General features: G+C 52.5%; 1 protein-coding gene across 4 annotated transcripts in view; it reads right to left on the bottom strand.

Annotated features, from left to right (window-relative positions):
* The window catches only part of SLC39A11 (solute carrier family 39 member 11), a 337009-nt gene that overhangs the window by 42820 nt on the left and 279793 nt on the right, over window positions 1-14396 (bottom strand). For all 4 annotated transcript variants that reach the window (XM_037128088.2, XM_037128090.2, XM_037128089.2 and 1 more), the window contains one exon: window positions 4618-4687. In XM_037128088.2, coding sequence (XP_036983983.1) covers window positions 4618-4687 — 70 coding nt within the window. The remainder of the gene's footprint in view (window positions 1-4617; window positions 4688-14396) is intronic.

Raw genomic sequence — 14396 nt, forward strand, 5'->3', positions numbered from 1 at the left:
AAGCAAGCTATCTAATGAGAAAGGAAGGAGGCTGGAGTGGAACAGAATTGTTGCACAGGGCTCCAGAAAGGTGAAGTAACAGCATCTGAACACTAGATGGCAGCACTCATACACACATTATGTGCGGGAGTTGGGGGGGGGCGGCGCCAGTCCTCTTTCTGGTCAGGGAAACAAGTGGACACTGAAGACAGTGCTGTTCTAGAGCATTTACTTTTTACTTTTCCTCTTTTCTTGTGAGAGGTTATGATGTCACAGGTGAGACAAGAGAACTTCCTGCTTCCAGATGCTTAAAAAACAGTAGGAAGTCATAAAAAATGAGCGTTGGTGTCAGGGTGTTTGATGATGAACCTAAACTAAATCTATGGGCTGTGTCCACTAAACTAGGGGTCTCCACACTTTCTCTGTGAAGAGCCAGCTAGTAAGTACTGTCAGTTTCCAGCCTTACGATTCTGTGACAATCACCCAACTCAACCACTGTAGCACAAAAGGGGCTGCAGACAGGTCGGAAATTTGTGGGTGTGGCTGTGTCCCAGTAGAACCTCTGACCGAAACGGGTGCTGGGCCGACTCTGGCCCCTGGACCGCAGGCGGCTGGCCCCTAAACTAAATGAACAGGACAGTCTACCTGGCTCAGCCGGCTTGGTCCACGTGGACCCTAGGCACCTGCTGGTAACACTTTTCTTCTTCCAAATCCAGACAAATCCTTTTCCCCTCCCCTCTCAGCCACTCCCACACAACGTCCTAAGATTATCTATGTCTCCTGGGTGCCTGAACTTGAATTCTCCCTTCTCCCTTCTGCACAGCAAAATAAGCTGACAAATGCTGTCCGTTGGTTCAGCATTTAAAACCTCTTCCTGCCATCAGGCCTTCCTCGTTTCCACCATCGTCACATCCCTGTCTTCCTACAGCAGCTAGAACACAGAGCTGCAGGCGGTCAACAAACACCGGTTCCACTGCTGAGTTTTTCACTCTGGCACATCCGCCCCCACCTCCCACTCCATGGGAGCTGGGTTAGTGCTTCAACCATCTCTCGGGCTTTGTCATTTCCTGCATCGGCACCATCACCGTGGCCAACCCATCACCTGCCTTCCCTTCCACAAAGCACCCTGGGAACTGCCTCGGTGACATGTCTGTGCATCGGCCCTGAAAATGCCTTAGGGCCCACTCTGCTCACTGCGTTACCTGCCCTTATCATCTCCACCCATCCGAGCGGACTGACCCTGCACTCGGACGAAATACGCCCACTCTGTGACAATGAGGGAAGAGCGTGCCCTTCATCCACTGGTTTCTTAGTCTAGTTTGTATGCTGCCCTTGGAGGGCATGGTGTGCCCATCTCCTGGTGCTCACGGGTTCAGCCACGCACTGACAAATTATTCAGGCTACTTCGTGTCGACTTTCAATGACATCGCATTGAGGTTGGAGACTGGGGTCTGAACTGTCGTGATTTGGGGCTAGTCTGGCCTGTGCGGCTGTAATCAATTTAAAAACAGCATATGTGTGCTTGAAAGGAAGGAAAGCTTCCCAGCTGCTGGGTTGGGGATCCATCGACGTCCATTAAGCACATTTTGTAAGTTTCTTATGTTTGATCGGTGCCAGAAACAGCGAAGGTGCCCGCCCACCAGGATGGAGGCTTCGCCTGGTTTTCCCTGCGATCCGACAGCTCTTCTCAATCGGTGCGACGCTGGCGTTGCCGGGTGCACACAAAGGCAACTGACCTTTATTCTTTACACGGCCTCCCACCTCCATGTCTGATGTGTCTGGCGCTGAAACTGTAAAGCTGCGTCCACCTCGGGTCCTTCTCTGTTCCTGTATTTTCAACCTTTCCACGTCATGTTTGAGGTTTGCCACTTCATAATCCCACAGAAAGATGTGTTTGATCACCTGATGACTTTGTTTCTGCACCCCTCCCCCCAACAATCAGTCTGCCCTCCTCTCTTTTCTCCCCCCCCCAGCCCCCCTGCTCCCCATCCTCCCACTAACCCAAGTCTGCAACTTGGGCTCAGGCCAAGAGATCTAACCAGTCCTGATGGGGGGCTGTCCTGCGTTCACCCTATCAGTCAAGAGTAAGATCACAGGCATTATTCACAAAGGAAGACCCCAAACCACGCACTAGATGCCGATTTGTAAGTGAAGACAATGGGTTGAAGGGCAGGGTCTGCTTGAGGGGGAGATCTCTTTGCTTTCCTGTGGCTTGGGTTTCAGGAAGCCCCTCCCCCACCTCAGGACACTCTGGACACAGCTACACTGATGCCTCGGGCTGCATGGGCTGGGGGTGGAACGTGGGGACGTGAAAAGCTCCCGGTGAGCTGCTCAGTAGAGGCCTCCGCGAGGCTGCCATATAGAGCCCACGGTCCCAGCCCACTACCAGCTCCACCGTCCTAAGTGATCGTGTAACTCAGGGAGAGCCAAGGGGAGGGCGGAGCTGGGCTGGAAAGGCTTCTACTCCTCTTTCCTTACAAACAGTTATAATGATGGGCGGAAAGAGCAGGTGACAGAATAGAGGGACATCTGAGTTGGCATCGTGAGGTTCCGGGGATGTGGTGCCACCAGAAAGCCAGGCCTGGGAGCACGATCCCCGGGGCACAGGCCTTCCACAGGCCTGCGGTGCCCGCGCTCTGGGAGGACCTGGCCTTCGAACGCATGGGGTTAGCCCCGCCCATCTCCTCAGCCCGCTGCATGCTGCCCAGCTCTGAAGTTTCCCATGTTCTCACCAAAGCCAAGATCGAAACGGTTGTGCCCAGGGACAAAGGGCCACTCTCCCCACCCTACACCTGGTGCTGGAAATGCAGCCTGCAGGGCGCTGTGAGGCAGGACCAGCCCTTGACTGTGGCAACATTTCTCACGTTTTAAAGGCCCCTCCCCTCCTCCCGTCTCATCAGATTTTGACGCGGGCCTGGCAGTGCAGGGAGGAAATGCCATGGGAGTCTGACAGGTGGGAATAAGAAGGGACAACTTCAACCTAGAACGTGCACACGCATGTTGGTGGCTTCCTGGAGCCGACACGTCCCTTAACACGTAGCACTGGCATCCAGGGACCGGCAGTGATACACTGACCACACAGGGGCCTCACATCAGCTGAGGGGATCCACACAACGAGGTGATGAAGCACACGGAGGCCCCGCGCAGGTGCAGTGCCCAGGAAGGGTGGAGAGGGGTTTCGTGAGCAATCAGTTCCTGACCACCATGGTCAACAGACACAGGGCTGATCGTTAGCCGGGGTGTGTCTTAGAGAAAAAAGGATACTTGGAGAACGCACCAGTGAGAAGACAAGGGAATAAGCCAGAAGCGGGCGTCAGAAACTGGTGGCCCTGGGCCATCGCTCTGACGTGATTCATGGTTTTAAAGCGACTGTGATTTCAGAGCCATTAGATCATGCATGGGCTGTCTATGTGAGGTTCACCTCTGTCCTCACAGTCCCCAACTGTCTCCCCCAGGTGTCTCCACTACTTTTTGTGGCCCCTTAGTCCCCAGAAGACATCCAAGTTCATCACACTTGGATGGAAGGCTCAGCCCTGGCCCCTTCAGCCCAGACACTGCAGTGTTCATGGTTTTGTGGGCACAGGTGGACCGGTCGAGCTCATCCCTATGAAGGCTAAAGGGTACGTGCCCTTCATAATCTCCAGGTGGTTGGACACTGGCCATATCAGACCCCAGTTTATTGCAAAGGAGGGAGAAGTAAGGAAGATCTGACAAGGCCCGGTGACCACCTAAGGAAGATGAGGGAAAACGAGGAGACAAGGATGACAGAGTTTGGCTCCATCGCCTGGGTGCAAGGTGATGATGGGGAACCCTGGGGGAGGGGCAGGCTTTGCGCGACAGCAGACAGAGACAGTAGCTCAACTTTGGAAATTCTGAGTGTGAGGATACTGTGGAACGTCCAAGTATCTGGAAGGAGTAAGTTTAGAAGAAAAATCTAGGTTGAAGATGAACTTGGGCACCATCGGCAAATAAATGGAATATAAAGTCATGGAGGGGGATGAAGTGGGGAGAATGGACGCCCCAGAGATAGGTCTTTGGGCAGCATCAATGCTTCCAAGAGGGCTATGGGATGAAAACCCCCCAGAAAAGCATGTAAGTGGGGAGCAGGGGGACAGCCAGGAGGGGCCAGTGTCGTGACAGAGAAAGAGGGCTTCAAAGAGGACAGAGCCACTGGGGCATCGCCTGCTGCCTGGTATGTGTTTTTGTCTTTAGGTTTTTTTTTTCTCGGTGGGGGCGTTACACTGGGTGCTAAAGTTGTCTAGGTTCCAAGTGTACAGTTCTGATACGGCATCTGTAATTGCATTGTGTGTTCACCACCCAAAGTCAAATCTCCTTCCAACACCATGTATTTGATCCCTTTCACTGAACCTTTACTACCCGCCTCTGTCTTTACACATTTAAAGAGTTTAGACGACAGCATGCAATGACGTCCACGCAGTGTTTTCTAGGTGGTTACCCCTTAGAGGGTGCAGACCTGCTCGTTTGATGGAGCGCCTCTCTCGGGTGAGCTTCACCTGACCTCACCCCACCTTCGCCAGTCTTGGCCCCGTGCGGCTGGGGTGCTCATCCAGGTCACGGGCATTTCCAGAGCACCTTGGGGCGCAGGGCCCCGTGCTAGGGCAGCAGGTGCTGGCTTACCTGGCACTCTCAAAGGTGGCGGACGCCGTCTTTTCTACAGCTCCAAACCCCACTCCGACGGCAAGCCCCTCTGAAACACACATACAAAAAAGCATGACGGGTTAGGAATAATTTCCCAATGGTGCTCATCGCCACTGCTGTGTGAGGTGAGGTTGCAGCAGAACCAAAACTCTAGGGCTTAGCAGACTCTGGCCTAAAGACCAAATCTGGCTGTCTTAAAAAAAAATGTTTTTAATTATTTGTTTTTTAAACTGTAATTTTTTTAAATATTTGACTGTTTATTTTTGTATGGCTTACAAGCTGAAATTTAAAAACTTTTTTGACCTCTTATTTTTGTATCGCTTGCAAGCCAAGAACAATTTTTTACATGTTTAAGTAGCTGGAAAAAAACAAAGGAAGAGTATTTCATGACCTTTAAAACTACATACATTTAGTGTGCATAAATAAGGCTTTATTAGCACACAGCCATGCTCACTGCTGATGAGCCCTCTGTGGCTGGTTCTGTGCAGCTGTGAGAGAGACCGTATGGACCGAAAACCTGAAGTGTTCACCATCCGGCCCTTTAGAGAAAGCGTTTGATAAGCCCTGACCTAAAACATACAGGGTTTTATCCGCCCATGAGCAAGAAGTCCAAGGTTGACATATGTCAACCAATAATGTCATTGCGGACATGGGACAAGCCATCATCACGTGGTACAGACTGTTACAGTGGTTATTGTCCAGCTTGAAGCTTGAGGACGGGTGAGACAATTCTCCAAGTCCTGTCTAGTGGACCGGGTGAGCTCGCCAAGTTCACCAGCACGCTGACCCTGAGCAGAGGTGGAAGGGAGACGCTAGTCTACAGCGTCTGATGCAGAGGCAAAGGCTGTGAAAAAGTGGAACTGTCCCAGTGGCCTTGGACCCGTGGGGTAGAAGCATGATGCTGAGACACGTCTTGACATCCAGGGGGGAGTTCAGTCTCCATCCGAAGAGGAAATAAAATTACAGCATTGGTCAGGTTCAAGACCAGGAGCTTTGGGGACAAGGAGCAACCTATGTTATGAAGAGGGAAGGGGGCAAAATCTGCTGAGTGAGAGGGGCTTGTCTTCTTTTGGAATTCACCGTCTCTTTGAACTCCGTTTTTATCCTTGCATCCTGTTTAGAGTGGGCCAGGGATACTGGGACTGTACAATAATGATGACTTCAGAAGGCACCCGAGGACAACAGGGCCCTTTGGCCTGACCTGTGTTAAGGTGAACAAGCTCACTCATGATGCGGTCTGGTTCATCCAAAGACCTGCTAAGCCCTAGAAGCTAAGGCATAAAGTGTTCCCTGTGCTTCAGTCTCCCTGTGGGGACCTTATGGGGTAACTGTGGCCACCAGAGGTTGCTGGTTTAGAATTTGGGGTTCTGGTACCCCACCAAATATCTTTCCTTATTTCTCCCAATGAGCACCATGGAATTCAGAGTCCTAGAATTTTAGAGGTGAAGGAGAGCCCAGAGGTCATGAGGAATGACTTGGGCCACTGACAGACTCAGCAGCCAGTGGCTTGGGCTCTTTCCAAAACCAGACCAGAGCCTCGAGGCTCCTGGACCCAGCGCCCCCGGGCGCGGGACTCACACTGCAGTGGGCTGCAGAGAAGCCCCCGACACACTGCTTCCCACAGCCCTCGGCCGACGTGTCCAGCCGAGGCGTCAGAGCAGCCAGACCCTGCAGAAGTGAAGTTTTAAAGTTTTATTCATTGTTATTTTTAAGGCTCCTGATGTCAATTCTTAATAACGGCTGAGTGTTCGTTCATCAAGTCTTTCCTCTCAGCTGACACTGGGTTCCAAATCTGGCCTTGTATGCAAGATCTCTGTTTCCCTGGGGTCTTTCTCTTGGAAGTCGTGATGGTGGTGGTGGCACAGCGGCCTTTTTTATGTCAGGCCCTGGGCTAGGAGCCTCGAACGTGAACCACAGGTGAAGACTGTCACCTCCACTCCACAGGTCAGAGTGGAAAGGTGACAGGAAGCTCTGAGAGCCTGGGTGGACTGGGATCTGAGGTCCAGGCTCTTCTTCACCCTCCATGGCTGGCTGTTCACTTCCCTTCTCTTCCAGAAATGTCCCCAAGGGTAGAAGTTATGACTCCAGGGAGGGGTTTGGATACATGTTCAGCTTTTTCAGGTTGGCATGATGCCTCTGATGTCGTGTTTCAGAAAGAGGTGGGCAACAACAGTGTCCCAGAGGAGATGCCAGGTATCGGTGAGAGCTGAACGTCAAGGTGGGTTACAACTGGTATATCTACGGCTTTCAGACAAGCCTCCCCCAGGGAGGCAGAGGCACTCTTTCTGCACAGCGCCGGGAGGGCAGGAGCTGCCCACATCCATGGTCATGAGAATGCAGAGTTAGAGGACCTCAGAGACGCCTCTATCTGGCCACCTTGCTGCCTCCGGGGAGTCCAGTGTTTGCAAAGCCACTGTTCTCAAGGTTGTTTAGAACCAGCACAGTGGAAACGGCACCGCACTCTCATCTGTAACTGTGGGTCTCGGGGTGAAAGTGGCCCACTGGGGAGAGGTGTTGAAAGCTAGGGCAGCACTTAGGGGTGTTTCCTGGTGTGAGAAGAACAAGCCCCTCCCTTTGAAAAATCAGGGTTTTTGGCCCTGGCTGGTGTAGCTCAGTGGACTGAGCGCGGGCCTGCAAACCACATGATTGAGGTTTGATTTCGGGTCAGGGCACATGCCTGGGTTGCAGGCCAGTTCCCAGCAGGGGATGCATAAGAGGCAACCATACACTGATATTTCTCTCCTCTCTCCTTCCCTTCCCCTCTAAAGATAAATAAAATCTTTAAAAAATAAGAATACAACATTTAAAAAAAAAGAAAAGAAAAAATCAGGGTTCCCCCCAAAACCATAAACAACAGCTGGTTGGCTCTTTTGTTAAAGATTTTGCTCTATTTAGTGGTATTTTTCCCTTTTAGATAAAAAGCTTATTTTGCCTTTTTCCTAGTGAAAATTAAAGTATAAAAATAAACACAATTTACATTAATGGACATTTCACTTCAAAGTAAATATCAAAAATAATGTATAAAAATAAAAATCCATTAAAAGCACAAAACCACGTCTGGCATTTTTATGAGAAAAGCTGTAAAAGCTGTAAAAGCTGTCTCAGGAGTAGTGGTTATAATGTAAATCAGCAGTCCCCGACCTGTTTGGCACCAGGGACGGGTTTCAGGATGATTCCAGTGTATTGCATTCAAGGTCGCCTCCTGCTGTGTGGCCCGGTTCCCAGCAGGCCCAGCCAGTGCTGGTCTGGGGCCTGGAGGTTGGGGACCCCTGATATAAATGACAGTGCAGCTCAGAGCCACAGGCCCCACAGCAACTCTTGAACTAGCCCTCGCTGGTTATGGAGTGTGCAGCCCAGCACACCGAGTTACACAAATGCTCAAGACAGCCCCGGGACTTTGGGTAGGAAAGAAAGGGCCTGTCCAAACTGGCTCCGTGTCCAGGGGCAGAGCCAGGCCTTGAACCTGTCTCTCCCTCTCCCCCCACCCCAGGTTGCTGACCGTGGCTGTGGTTTTCTCCCAGGTGCAGGCAGCTGGCGCTGGTGTCTGAACCTGTTTCCTGAGGAGGTCGGAACAAAGCCAGTGCACTGTCCCTTGGCCCCGCCCTGGACCTTGGCCATGGCGGTGTGTGCCTTGGCCATCGAGTTTTGTGATGGATGGCAAAGGAGCAGGTTCTTCCTTCCTGCTCTCCTGGGGCTCTAGGGGAGGGAACCAGGACCCCCAACCCCAAAACACGTGCTGCCAAGGGAGGGAGCCGACGCTTCCCTGTGATTTAGAAAGCGGAAGAGGAAGGAGGGGTCGTGGCAAAGAGAATGTTAATTGTTACCATGTCTGAAGGTGGAAAATACCTGAGAGTCAAACTAATGGGAGACCAGGACAAATTCCACATGAGGGAGACAACTGAAATAAGAGAATCCAGACAGATGCTGAAGACCAACAGATGGTTGCAAGAACCCTCTGGGTGGAAAGGGGCAGTGGAAAAACGCCAACTAGCGCTCACACCCCAGGTGTTCCAGCAAAAGTGCAAATTAGGAAGGTAATTATGACAAAATCCAAAGTGAGTGGGATATTATTAATAATCCACAGCCTGTTCACAGCTACAGCCATTAACTCAGGTGCAAAGAGGGGGAAAACAAACCGGGAACCTGGTGTGAGATGCGCAGGGGGGCGAGGCGGAGTCTTGAGGACAAACTCCACGATCAGCTCTAATGCTGAGCTGGCCCAGCCCAGTCTTCTCCTGCAGCTGGGTGTGCCTGCCTCTCTCCACCTCCCTGCCCTTCCAAAGTTTCCCTCTCCCTCAGCCTCCACTGGGGAAAAGCAGAAGGCCTGGGCTCACACCCCGGTATATTATCTAAGGTCCTTATAGACACCTTGGAAGGACGACAGTGCTGCTTACAGAAGGATGTGCTCAGGGAAGGGTTCTCGCTCCGGACATTTGCTGTAAGAGGCCGGCCTGTGCGTGGTAAGATGAGGAACAGCATCCCTGGCCTCTACCCGCTCGATGCTGGTAACACTCCCTCCCCACGAGTTGTGCTAATCAAAAAAACGTCTCTAGACACTAACTACCTAAGGTCCCCTGGAGGAAAAGGTGTCCCAGGTAAAGCACCACTGACTTCCCTTGAAGGGGTACTTAGACCATGATCGTTAAACTATTCTAGAGCACTCTTGGAGTTTAAGCAGGCGGTAGGAAAGTGAAGTTAGAAACTAGTGTCGAAATCCATTTGGGCTGCTGTATATACTGTACACTGGGTGGCTTACATACAGCGGAAGTTTATTTTTCATGGTTCTGGAGGCTGGGAAGTCCAAGACCAAGATGCCAGTGGGTTCAACACCTGCTTCACAGGTGGCTTCACACCTTCCCCCAGTGTCCTCAGGTGGTATAAGGGGGTGGGGAGCTTCCTGGGGCCTCTTTCATCAGGGCACTGATGCCTCTTTCATCAGGGCTCCACCCTTATGACCTCATCTCATCCCAAAGGCCCCACCTCCTAATACCACAGTCTTGGGGGACAGGAGATCAATTATGAATTGGGGGCCAGGGGACACAGACATTCAGACCATAGTGCCTAGTATTCTCTTTTTCATTGAGGGCTAACAGCTCTTAGTTTTGAGGGCCCTGGGTGGAGTTCACACGTCTTCTGCAGGAGACCTCCCCAGTCTCCAAAACAGCAGCATCTCTGTGCCTCTGGCTCTGCCAGAGTCGCAGGACCCATGGGTGGAGAGAAGGAGCACCTGGACAAGCAGAGCGATGTGGTTGTCTTGGTCCAGCAGAACCCCTGCTGGCATGGGAACAGTCTGTGCAGAGCTACAGTGGGCACACCCTTCAGCCTCTGCCCCCCGAGCCCTGCCTGCCCCCCTCCCCAGTTAAGCTCCTTTGCATGAGGGCCTGGCTGTCGGACAGCCTCAGCTGGGGTGGAGCAGTGGGAACAGAACTCAGCTGTGGTGGGTGGTCAGACCCAGGCTCTCGCTTCCCGTTCCAGATGCTGCACCCCTCACGGCAGCTCACGACCGCCTTCCTCCTGTGTGGCTTTGACAGTGGGGCTCCTCCTGGAACTTAAACTGCATTCTTTCCCATGCTGCTGGGGGGCCAGTTCTCCGCCCCGTGCCTGTGCTGGGCCTTCTCTACCCCAAGGGCGGTTACATGGGGGCCACTGAACCTGCTTGTTACGTGCTATTCACGGCTCCAGCTGGGTCTCTGGTTCATGGAACCAGTTCTAAATGTTGTAGCCAAACCCGTTTCAGAAAACGTCAACACAAAGTCCCGGCAGGAAATGAGGGATGACACTGGCTTGTGGCTTCTTGAGTTAAAAAATATTAAAATGGAGGCAGTGTTTAGTATATGTTCATCCTGTGGGGACTGAATATATATTAAACGGGACTGTGCCACCACCACCACCAAATGCTGAAGGTGGAAAAATAACACGAAATGGCCCGGCCACCTCTTTATTCCCATCCCCACTGAGGATGGAAAGAAAGAAAAATGACTCACACTGCAGCACGGGGATTCGGGTGGGGGGGAATCATCCTGAGTGAGGAGGGTCTTCAAACCCATGGTTCCCGGGTTTCAGGAAGGCTGAGAAATCCGTCCCTGGTGGACAGTGGTCTGGCGGTGCCGTGCCACTCCGCGGTCGGGGAGGACGGAGATGGGGTGCGGCGGGAAAGAATGGAGGGGTGGACTCGTAAAGGCCCTTCTGAGCAGACGCTTCTCTATGAATATGGACTCAGCTCTAAAGCAAGCCTGGACCTCCACTTACACGCTCCCAGGTCCTAACAGCTCACTCATTAAAACAGAAATAACCATGTCGGAGCATCCGCTGCTGGAGGGCACCGTGGGGGCCCTGGGGGGAGGGCACCCCCACCCCAGCAGCGCCAGGAGCCTCCAAGGAGGCTGGGCCGGCTCGGCCTTTGCTCCTCTTCTGCTCCTGCCCAGCCAGGCTCTGTCTCAGGTCCGGGAGAGGGTAACATGCTTGGTGAGGGGAGTGTCACGCCATACTACAGAGGTGTGTTACCCACGTGACAGTACAGGTTTCCTGGCCTTTGGCTTTCGGGAGAGTCACCCGCTCTGGCTTAGACACACCACAGGGCAGACTTGGTCCTGATCCCTGCTCTGACCCCACCACAGGCTGCAGAGACCAGCCCATGATATGGTGACTCCTCCTCCTGGCCTGTCTTTGGCCTCCAATGTCTGGCAGGAAGAGAACCAGGAAGGGGGGAGCTCTGATCATAGCCCATGCTTGTTAAGTAAAACACTGGTTCCACCACCCAGGTACTGCCGTGGAATCCTGCCTTAGTCTGGCTCAGTCCCTACAGAAGATGGGAATTATCAACTGCAGAGCTATCTTTTTTTTTTTTAAATCCTCACCTGAGGACGTTTTTTTATTGCTTTTAGAGAAAGAGTAAGGGGGAGAGAGAGAGAAATACTGATTCGAGAGAGAAACATCAATTGGTTGCCTTGCATACATGCCCAGACCAGGGATAGTATGTGCCCCAACTAGGAACAGAACCCGCGACCTGGGTATGTGCCCTCACCGGGAATCAAACCTGCAACCCTTCCATTACAGGATGGCCCTCCAACCAACTGAGCCACACCAGCCAGGGCAAGAGCTGTCTTCTTGAAAAAGTAGTCTGATACACTTTCCTAATGTGGATTATGGACTCTGACATTCATATTGGGTAAAGTTAAATGTTACGAAATATGAAAAACCAAGGTGAATTTCAGAAGAGGTGAATTCAACTGCAATTCGTATCAATATGAATAAAGTCATGTCTTAGAGTTTCTTAAGAGATGCTGATAACTGAAGATTCTCTAACATGAATCCCCTTCTAGTTAAAATCACCATTTCCTAATTCATGGTGGCAAGTGTGTTTTGACACATTCTACCATGACCAGCTGGGCTCTGCTTACACAGTGATGGACCCCAAAAACTGCTCCCGGCAGTCACTGCCACCTCCTAGAACAGGGCGACCCCAGTGACCGCGGAAGAGGGGGCCCCTCCCTGCTGGTGTGAAGAGGATGGGTTGACACAGCCACTTCTCCAAAACGCCAGAGAAAGCACCTTGTTAAACACCCATATCCAGAGTCACTTTCAATTCGCTTTTCACAATCTGTTTTTGACAACCAGACAAAGATCAGACCCCTGTGTTCCCACAGAGGAAAAGGGAAAGGAGGCCTCCGCCGGGGCAGACCACACTGTGCTGTTCTGACCGACAAAGCCTGCTTCGCGTCCAGACTCACGCCTCGGGCCAACCCCCACCCATGCACACTGTGGCCACACTTGGGCCACCCTCCACCTAAAGGATCAACTTCCATGACAGGGACAGACCAGGCTGGTGCAGGAGCCAGACAGGCCCTGCGGGCTGCTCCCCAAGCCCTTTGTCCCATCACCTGGCGCCACTTCCAAAGGCCCCGGCACGCAGGGAAGCATCTGGTGGCTCAGATCTGACGAATGTACTGTATGCAAGGTGGACGCAGGGGTATTCTGGGAAGCCCTAACACCTGTGGAGACAGGAGGGTGGAGGGACATTAGGCAGTCAGGAGTGGCCTGCACTGTTTCTCCCCAAACCAGCACATGCTGTGAAAAGGGGCCCCGGGCACTGAGGGCCAGCTGGCTCTCTTGTCCCCCTGACACCCTCAGGCTGCTGGTGGAGGCCCTGCAAAGTGCTGGCCTGCTCCATCAATGGGAGGGGCCCCCACCCCCAGCACCATCTGCCCACTGAAGGTGCCCATCCATCCACCAGTCACAAGGTTCTCTCGGCCGCATTTATGTTGGGACAAACTGCTCTTAGATGGCAGGGAGTCCCAGTAAGGAGGGGAAAAGGGTGGCCCAAAGCCACCCTCAAGGCTCCATCCTCATTTTCAAGTTTCATAAACCTCTGGAAGGAAGTTACAGGGGGGATACAGCCAACAATCCCTTCAGCAGGCAATCCCGCCTAGGCGGAAAGGACTAAGCCCGTCCAGAGGAGGGAATGGTGTCTTTAAAATGAGCAAACAAAAGCAGAAGAGGCCAGAAAGGAGAGGAGATGAGAACATGGCCTTAGGTCTCATTATGAACCGATAACAGGTCTGTGACAGCTGGCTGAACGAGGTGCCCCCCCCCCAGCAAAGAGGGTCCCATAAATCACTGCACAACACTTGGCACGTTTAAAGTCCAACATAAATGCCAAATAGTCATAAAATATGCAATTCATCCAGCAAGGTGCTCAAAGCCCAGAGGCCTTTTTTTAATTAATGCCAGATTTGATCCGAGACGCTCCCGAGACAGACTGGCTGGCGAGGGAGAAGCCTCTCCCACCTGCTTCATCACCAGCCCCCCCAACAGGCTGCTCTCTCTCAGTCACACCCCAGAGAATCCGCGCTTGTGCCAGTTCGTGCAATCCTGCATTTCTATGAGTGCAGAGCAGACAGGGATCATGTCTGCAGAGCCAGGGGTTAACTGGTGGAGGAGGGGGCTGTGGCAGACATAGGTGACCTTGATCCCTATGTGGGCTCTGAGGACATTGCAATCCACCAACAAACAGAATTCTTTGTCCCTGGGGAGTGAAAGGTGGTGGCTGGGATTCCTGGACCACACCCACATTTCATCTTAGACAAGTGGGAAGATCTGAGTTGGGGCTTGACGGCTGTGGATCCAAAGCCTTGTACGACCTGTTGCAAGTCACCTGCCCTCTCTAGCATCCAGTTCTCTTATCTTTAAAATGGAGACCCTGGTTGTATCTCTACCTCAGGGTACTGGGAATGATTATACTTGAAAAATGTAAACTAAAGTGGCTTAAAAATAGCAAGTGCTCAAAAAGCCATGACCAACCCCCTGCACCGCTTCTGAGGCTGCCATTGCTCCAGCCCGGGCTCTGAGATGCTGCGGCAAAAAGCTGGGAGGCCTGGGGTGGGGTTTGGTTAACACGATGCTTTATTTTTCTTAGTTCGGTGGACTTTAACCGTGGCTGGCACTCTCCAATTTGCACCATTTTATAGCTTAGGGCAGGGCAGAGTGCTGGAAGACAGGTGATAAAACGGCTGCTGGTTGGACAGCTGTGTGGTACCGGGGCCATGGGGCCTGCTGAAGGGATTCTAGCAGGAGAAACCGTCAGCCAGGAGGCCGAGCAGGTGCCTTCGCTGGAGGATTAGACTCTGGGATTTGCCCAGTGAGGAGCTGAAGGCAGATCATGGAGTGACCAAGGGCTACTAAGTGACTGGAGGGTGGAGAGTGTATACAGAATGGACGTGCTGGACAAAGGGATGATTCACGTCCTGGGCAGGATGGAG

Source organism: Artibeus jamaicensis, unplaced genomic scaffold, assembly GCF_021234435.1.
Source record: "Artibeus jamaicensis isolate MK-2021 breed Jamaican fruit bat unplaced genomic scaffold, CSHL_Jam_final contig_1998, whole genome shotgun sequence".
Classification (NCBI taxonomy): Eukaryota; Metazoa; Chordata; class Mammalia; order Chiroptera; family Phyllostomidae; genus Artibeus; species Artibeus jamaicensis.